This window comes from Epinephelus moara, chromosome 8 (assembly GCF_006386435.1).
Source record: "Epinephelus moara isolate mb chromosome 8, YSFRI_EMoa_1.0, whole genome shotgun sequence".
Classification (NCBI taxonomy): domain Eukaryota; kingdom Metazoa; phylum Chordata; class Actinopteri; order Perciformes; family Serranidae; genus Epinephelus; species Epinephelus moara.
The window spans coordinates 45608824-45617905 of record NC_065513.1 but is presented as its reverse complement, the minus strand read 5'-3'; the positions used below and the strand labels follow the sequence as shown (position 1 = coordinate 45617905).

General features: G+C 42.0%; 1 protein-coding gene across 2 annotated transcripts in view; it reads left to right on the top strand.

The window, feature by feature from the left end:
• The first annotated feature begins 405 nt into the window (after positions 1-405).
• The window catches only part of adam9 (ADAM metallopeptidase domain 9), a 61533-nt gene continuing 52856 nt past the window's right edge, over positions 406-9082 (top strand). For both annotated transcript variants that reach the window (XM_050050701.1, XM_050050700.1), the window contains exon 1: positions 406-873. In XM_050050701.1, coding sequence (XP_049906658.1) covers positions 795-873 — 79 coding nt within the window. In that variant the 5' untranslated portion in view covers positions 406-794. The remainder of the gene's footprint in view (positions 874-9082) is intronic.

Here is a 9082-nt window from a genome sequence, read left to right as displayed (position 1 = left end):
AAAAGACCACAAAGAGACACAAATAGGCCACGGAGACAAGAAAAGACCTCAAAGAGACACAAAAGACCACAAAGAGACACAAAAGACCTCAAAGAGACACAAAAGACCTCAAAGAGACACAAATAGACCACGGAGACAAGAAAAGACCACAAACGGACACAAAGAGACACAAAAAGATGACAGAGACACAGAAAGACCACAAAGAGACACAAAACATTTAATCCTGACTTTGACGATTAATAAAAGTGTATTTTTTGTGTAATCTACAAATGGACCGTTAGATACTTGAACAAAATATGTCCGTACCAGTTTTTAAAACCTAAGATTAAAGTCTTTGATCAGGTGGGCTGAGACATGCTCTTATTTTGAAGTGCGTCACCGGAAGCAAGAAGTGTTTCCGCTAACTTGTTTGATATTCCAGTCGAGTTTACAAGGAGAGAAATATCTGGTCCACCCGGAGAGGACAGACTTTCCTGAGACAACACTCACAGCCTCTCTGTGTGTCTTATCTCACGGCTGTGACACCGGAACTGCACCGGGAGACATTTGGGATCCGACGGTGACCGTTAGCTTCACGGCTACATCAGCTGGGACGGACCGGAATGGCTCGGCCGAGGAAGAAAAGCAGTCCGGGGTGTTTAGCATGAGGCTCTGCGGGGGGACACGGCTGGGAGACTACTACAGTGGTTATTACAACAATAATACAGACACGAAGAAGAAGAGACAGAGGAGGACTGAGTGTGAGACAGCTGCCCGGTGACATTTAGAAACAACAGAAGAAGAAGAAGAAGAAGATGGGAGGGAGAGTGGAGCTGCTGGAGGTCTGCTGCCTGCTGCTGCTGCTGCTGCTGAGCGGAAACTCACACTGCAGAGGTGAGGAGGGTGAGGGTGAGGAGGGTGATGGAGGAAGGTGAGGAGGGTGAGGGTGAGGAGGGGAGGGTGAGGGTGAGGAGGGTGATGGAGGAAGGTGAGGAGGGTGAGGGTGAGGAGGGTGATGGAGGGTGAGGGTGAGGAGGGTGATGGCAATGAGGGTGAGGGACAGGGAGGAAGATGAGGGTGAGGAGGGTGATGGAGAAAGGTGAGGGTGAGGAGGGTGATGGAGGAAGGTGAGGGTGAGGAAGGTGATAAAGCTCTATAATCAGAACATATTGATCGTAACAGGAGGTTCATTGATCGGCTGACTGTCAGTCAGAACTCAGGGCTGAAACCACAGAGTCAGACTGGTGTGTGTGTGTGTGCGTGCGCAGGTCACATCAGTTCACACCTGTTCACTGGTTCAGTACTCGGATACTGTAGTAAAGTAACAGTATCAGTCCCTGGTGCATGAACCCTTCACACACAGCTGGAGGTCTCTGTCACATCATCCTGTTTAAATCCATCTGAAATAAGAACCTTAAAATCTACAACAGTGTTCAGAGTTAAAGTTCTTTGACCTGTGAAGTATTTATTATAATGTTGTAGAAGAAAATGACGCTATTATAATCTTTAATGAACCTCACCTGTCCTAACTGAGGGTGCGTTCACACCTCACCTGTTTGGTTCAGTTAATATGAACTCAGATCTGTTTGTTAGTCCGGTTCATTTGGGCCGGTGTGAAGCTGTCAATCAACCCTGGTGACGACCAAACAACCAAACTCAGACTGTTTCAAACGGTGGGTTTCAGTCTGTGTCCTAATGGACTCTTTCCTTTGGTTCATTTGTGGTAATCTTTCTGAACCCTTCATATCACAGGAGCAACATGAACTAACTTCAGGAAAAATACACATTCAGTAGTTTGTACCATGTTTTTAACCTGTCTGTAAAGAGTCCAGGAACTTTAACCCTCAGCACCTTTAAACCTACACATGTTTCCTCACAGCACATTAAGAGGTTTAACGTCCGTCGCTATGATGGAAACTTACAGAGTTTCTCTGAGGAAGGAAAATTTCTGGGTCAAACTGCATCTGACAGAGTTTCTGATCAACAGGAAACAAACCAAGAGTCTGAACCTGCAGGAAAACAACGACTCCTCCAGATTCTACACTGATTTATAAAAACATTATTATTTTTAAAACTACTGTCAAATCTAAAGTTAGATTTTATTCTGGATCACTGCTGTGCACTGTAACAAAGAAAGATCACAGGTATGTTATCACAGTAATAATTACTGTGTGTAACCTTAACTGCTTAAATACCTTTCATACAAACAGCCCACCTCGGTGGCATTCGTCACCTGGTGTGAATTCACGTGTTTGCATTGACTTTGAGTGTAATGTCACCACACACAACACGTGTGTTACGTTCACTGAGAACACACCTTGAATTTAAATGTCCCTGTCTGAGAAAAACTGATAATTGTTGTTGATGCAAAATAATTTATGTTAGATTCAGAAGTGTGTCATGTCCTTCACGATAATATGGGTATAATTTTTACTTTGATACTTTAGATATTTTGATTTGTTGACACATTGACATCATACTGTTACCCACGGCAACAACAAGCATGTCTGACAGTGAGATGATGATGGACCCTGCGGTCGTTCCAAAAAGAGGAGGAGCTTCAGTAGTGTGGAATAAAGTGTGGCGTCGGCTCAGAGGGAACACATTCAGCGGCTCCTCTGGCAGCAGCACAGTGATTCTGTCTCCTGACAGCCTGATGATCAGAGATGATTTCATATGATGATGTCATATGGTCAAGAATACCCTGAGTCAGCACCTCCGAGTCTGAGGCCATGGTCCTCTGTCGGAAACCAGTGGTTTGCCCTCTCTGGGTTGGGGGAGAGTTATTGCCTTAAGCGAGGGAGTTCAAGTATCTCGGGGTCTTGTTCACAGTGAGGGTAGAATGGAGCGTGAGATGGATCGGCAGGTCAGTGCGGCTCCTGCAGTGATGCGGACGCTGCACCGACCCGTCGTGGTTCAGAGGGAGCTGAGCCAGAAAGCAAAGCTTTCAATTTCCTGGTCCATCTCCGTCCCAACCCTCACCTATGGTCATGAGCTCTGGGTAGTGACTGAAAGAATGAGATCACAGATAAAAGCGTCTGAAATGAGTTTCCTCTGTAGGGTGTCTGGGCTCAGCCTTAGAGATAGGGGGAGGAGTCAGACATCTGGAGGGAGCTCGGAGTAGAGCCGCTGCTCCTTCATGTTGAGGTGGTTCAACATCTGATCAGGATCCTCCTGGGCGCCTCCTGTTAGAGGTGTTCTGGGCACGTCCCACTGGTAGGAGGCCCCGGGGCAGACCCAGAACACACTGGAGGGATTATATATCTCATCTGGTCTGGGAACACCTCGGGGTCCTCCAGGAGGAGCTGGGAAGTGTTGCTGGGGAGAGGGACGTCTGGAGTGCTTTGCTTGGCCCGCTGCCCCCTGTGACCTGGCCCCTGATAAGCGGATGAAAATGGATGGATGGATGGATGGATGGATGGATGGATGGACCCTAAAATATCCTGTTATTATTTTAGAGCCAAATCACCTCATGGACTTTCCACGTCCACATATGGCGTCCAAGGTACCCTGGGTGTGTTGGTTGTTGACGTTCTGGGACGCCGTGTCAACTTCAGCCTGTTACATGCATTGTCTGTTTTCAAAATACACTTCTGTTTTCAGAGGAAATGTACAGTTTGCATACAGTCTCTTTCAAAATAAAAGCACTAGTTCAGTAAAACAAACAATACATGGTTGGGTTTAGGAAAAAAGAACAGGGTTTGGCTTTACAGTCTTACAGGAAGTGAATATCACTCTCTTCGGGTGAAAGTTGGTGTTTGTTGGACCCATCCACCACCCCTCCCTCCTACCCGCCCCAATTGGACTTTCGCCACCTTAACTTTCATCCTTGTCCCGCCATGTTTCCCCCTGATGCCACTGAGCAACATTTGACAATAACGGCAACAGGCTGCGTATCACGCAGACGTTAAAGGACGCCTTTTTTTCGTTGGTTTCTGACGTCACAAGTCACTGCCCAAGTGCCGGATTTCTACGACTTCGGAGTGAGACCAGGCTCTCCGACAAGCTAGCATGACACTGTTGGTACCAGTGGACGCCTTGAGGCTTTACATGACTCCAGCATTTAGCTCACTAAAGGACTCCTCCCCCTCCTTCCTGCCCCAGTTGGACTTTTGCCGTCTTAACTTTTTTCCTTGTCCCGCGGCGTTTCCCTCTGATGCAGACGGGCGCCATTAAACTATAACGGCAACTGGCTGCGTATCATTCCGGTGTTGAAGTCCGTCTTTTTTTGTTGGTTTGTGACGCACCAAGTCGCTGCCCAAGTGCCTGATTTTGACGACATTAGAGTGAGACCGTGCTACCATAACCTGGACACACGTGTCATAGTTATAACTCCATTTTTACCCAAAAGTCTTTGGTTGGACTCGAGAGCCTTCTTTTGTCTTGATAATCACATTTACAGAAACCTGCTGATATATTTAGATTTTCTTGTTGAGTCGTTTCAATTCTTTTTGAACCCTGTTGCATTTTTCCAGATTTTCTGAAATATTTCTCTGAATTAATTTGATTTCTTTACTTGATCATAAAACATATTTTCATTTGTGGATCCTGAAACATTTGTTTATTTATTTATCTCCAGCACTGGGCATTAATGTCTCTTCATGCTCTGCAGTTTCCTGCAGGATGTCAGTGGTTAAATGTGACTCGGTAGATATCGATCTGTTGGTTTGTGTCTTCATGGACCGCTGAGCCACCAGCTCTCCTCAGCGTGTGTGTGTGTGTGTGTGTGTTCATGTCTTGTGTGTGTTTTGGCGTCCCGTTCAGGCAGGTTGAGCGTTAAACGGCTTAGTGTCGTCGGCTGCCGGGCTCACAGCCGAGAGCTTCAGCAGTTCTGACACTGACAGGAAGTAAACCCTGTTCAACACTCGAGCCCGACGGCGCGTGTGTGTGTGTGTGTCTTTGTGTTTGTGTGTGTGTGTATCTGATGTGTGTTTGTGGCGAGCTGAGGATCCACAGACAGAATCAGTCAAACTTCCAGAGTCTGAATGAATCTGAGTGATTACATTTACAGGAAAAACACACACACACACACACACACACACACACACACACACACACAGCAGCACTCCCTGTTTCCCTGAATGATGACTCACTCTGTTTTTTCTCTTCAGACTGAACATGAACAAATCTGCAGCTCTGAGTCAAACAAAAAAAAAAAAACCTGCTTTCACACAGAAATGTTCTCCGTTAGTTTCTCTACTTTGATACTGAACTAATCTCATGTTCAGTCACACTACGTGGTCGCCTGTCTGTCTGTCTGTCTGTCTGTCTGTCTGTCTGTGGCGGTTTGGTAAATACATACAGTTGTGTTAATGGGCAGCAAATATGTTAAATAATTAAAGAGAGTACAACTAAAAAGAATAAAATAACATTATAAAACGTTATAAAATAACACAACACAGGGAATAATGGGGTCTAATATTAACCTCTTCTACTCCGCGGGAACGCAGGCGTCCTCAGCCAGCGTTACCATCTTTTAGAGAGTCCTTTGGTGAGTGAAATGCTGGAGTCATGTAAAGCCTCGAGGCGTCCACTGGTACCAACCGTGTCATGCTAGCTTGTCGGAGAGCCTGGTCTCACTCTGAAGTCGTCGAAATCCAGCACTTGGGAAGTGACTTGTGACGTCAGAAACCAACAAAAAAGGTGTCCTTTAACGTCAGCATGATACGCAGACTGTTGCCTTTAATGTTTAACGGCAACAGGCCGTGCCAGGGGGAAACATTGCGGGACAAGGACGAAAGTTAAAGTGGCAAAAGTCCAACTAGGGCAGGAGGAGGCGGTGGATGGGTCCAACAACCACCAACTTTCACCTGAGAGAGCGATGTTCACTTCCTGTAAGATTGTAAAGTCAAACCCTGTCCTGTTTTCCTAAATGAAAAAAGCATCAGTTGGTGGTGTTTAGCGACGTAGTGCTTTTATTTTGAAAGAGACTGTATGCAAACTGTACATTTCCTGTGAAAACAGAAGTGTATTTTGAAAACAGGCAATGCATGTAACAGGCTGAAGTTGACACGGCGTCCCAGAACGTCAACAACCAACACACCCAGGGTACCTTGGACGTCATATGTGGACGTGGAAAGTCCATGACCAAACATGGACATGTGACGAGGTCACAGTGAGGATGATGATGGTCGGGAAGGACGTTAAATAATTCTTCGAATCTAGGCTAAATTTTTGGAGAGGGAATAACTGGTATGGCCATGTTCACAGGGGTCCCTTGATCTCTGACCTCAAGGTATCTGAATGAAAGTAGGTCCTTTGGGTACCCACGTGTCTCCTCTTGACAGACGTGTCCACGTTATGCCTGTAGCAGTTTTGGCAAAAAACATGCAGTGAAATTGTTATTTTCGCCTCTTGTGTTTGAATGTGACTGCAGAAATTACAATGTAAAAAAAATTTCATTGAGACTTTTTTTTCTACAACTACAAATAATTTCTGCGCACATCTGAACTGTCAAAGTCTGGAGGCGGTATTTGAAGATAATTACAAGCATCTCGGCTTTCAGTGTCCGATAGAAGACCACGAACACGTCACGTCTCGTCAATGAAAATGAAACATAGATTTCGTCTTAGTTTTTATTATCAAGATCTATTTTTAGCTCGTCATGGAAAAAAGGTTGATGAAAAATATTCGTCACAGTTTTTGTCAACAACCGTTTCCAGAACAGAAGTGCTCGCCATCCAACCGCCAAAAAACACAATGGAAATCTCCAAATATCAAAAGTTTTTCTTTCCAAATCACAGTGTGGATTTTTCTGTGGTGTTCCTGAAGGTCTCGGCATCTTCATGTGGTGTTTCAGAGGGATTTTTGACCATTTTTATTTAAATTCTACAGTGGTAAAAAAAAAAGCTTAAATTTAGCACAGAATCTGTGTAACAAATGTTTTCAACTCAAAAATTGCTGCAGCAACTTATGAGTCATGATAGAGGATGAAACTGGCCGTCATGTACTTCCATCACAATGTTCTCTGCCTGTTATACGCTCAACTTTCAAAGTTTGAACAGGCACCTGACCAAAACACATTCATTACAGATTTATGACCAGAAAAAAACTGACACACAGTGCTGAGAAATTAATCGTCAGGTTCGATGCTTTTAGATGATTTTGAAACATAAACTGTCGCCCTGCTGTCTGTCCTTTAAGATTCCTGTCCCTGCAAACAAAGATAAAAATGTGTGTCTGATAGCGAGGGGCGGAGTGGAAGAGGTTAATATCAGTCAAGAAAACACTGTAAATTTTGGTATCTGTGATAGATAAGGATTTACTTCTCTGCCTCATGACTGATGTTCAGTTGTGTCTCTCACAGGAAAAGAATGATTATATATATGATAATATCTAAAAAACCTGTGGAGAAGTTTTCAGTGTAATTAGATCCATGTTTACATATAATGGATGGATTTCTTTCTCTGCTCTGGATCTTTGCAGCTGGACAGAGTGAAAACCAAAACCTTTAAAAGTGTTTTGGGGACAAAGGTTGACGAAGTCTTTGTTCTTCAGAGACAAGGAGATCAAATCAGTCAGGACACAAAGTGGATGATGAGCTCCGTCTTTAAACTGAGAGCAGCTTCAGTTAAGATGAGATGTCACTGTTATAGCACACTTCAGTCTCTTTATGTCTGCGTCTCTTTAAACAGACGGCACAGTTGCAGTTGCAACAAACACTCTGGTGTTGGTTTCAGGTGTCTTCTGATTGGCTGGTTGTCAGCTCAGACCTATTGTAAATGTCAGGTGTGGTTTCTGCGGCTGGAAACAGATGAACCCACCTGTCTGTCTGTAAGAGCCAAACTCACTGAGGTTTTCATCAGGTTTCTGTTTCAGGATGGAAAAACAAAACGATTGTTTCCGATAAACTTTCCTCTAAGTTTTCACCAGTGTTTCTGTTTTTTAGGTGTCTGTGAGATTTCTTAGATTAAAGGTCGGTCATTTATTGAAGATTTCTCCAGTTATGAGATTTGACTAAAGTTTCCTTTTAACAATGCTTGAAAAAAAAAGATTATCTTTGGCATTGCAAGATTCAATCAAGGTTTCTCAAGATTTCCTTTTTAGAGTCCTAATGTGTTTTAAATTCTTTCACAATTTCCTAAATATTTTTCTTGATTTTTCCTGTTAATTCTTTTTACATTTTCTTCAGTCTTTTCTTCAAGATTTTTGTTAACTTTCCTGATGATTTATTTAGATTTTCTGAGTTCCACTTTTTTTTAAAAAATTATTTTGAAATTTCTATTATCTTGATTTGCCTGTATTTTTTCCTCTTGGCTCTTTTTACAATTTTTCTAGATTTTATATTTATTTTTTTAATTTCTCCCCCTTTTTCTGTAAACTTTCTTAAACATTTATCTGGATGGTTTTAGAGTCCATGTTGTTTTTTTTCATTTATCTTTATTTTCTTATGGTTTTTTTCTAGTTTTTATTTGAGTCTTTATGTATTCTTTAAAATTCCTATATTTTTTAATTGAAGATTTCTGTAAACTCTGTTGAAGATTTATCTAGATTTCCACCACCATATCTCTCAATTTATTTACTTATTATTTTATTTTTACAATTTTTCTAGATTTAAAATTTTTTTTTTTATTTTTATTTTTTTTTTTTTATTTCTGCAATTTACTTTGAGAGTTTTCTAGATCTTTAAACAGTGTCTCTGTAGTAACGTAAAGATTCCTGTGACATTTTTCTAAAATTTTTAAAGATATCTTTCAATTCTTAGGGATATTCTAGATCTCTTTAATATTTCTTTTGATGGTCTCAAAAGTCCCGAGATATTCTCACAGGTCTCTGAACATTTTCTTTAGGATTTCTCCTGATTTTTTAAAAATATTTTTCATCTATACTCTGTATATTTGCTAAAAATATTTCCAGATTTCTCTTCCTTTTGTTTTTAAGAATTCTTCAGATTTTCTCCCTCTTAAAATGAATTCATGTCAAAAGGTTTTCTAGATTTTCCGTAGGGATGTTTTAAAGATTTCTTTTAAATTCTGTTTAGTTTCTAAAAAGTATTTCCAGATTTCTCTTCCTTTTGTTTCGAAGAATTATTAAGATTTGTTTACTCTAATAAAAGGTTTTCCAGATTTTCTGTAGGATTTCTCTAGATGTTCTCTATGAACTC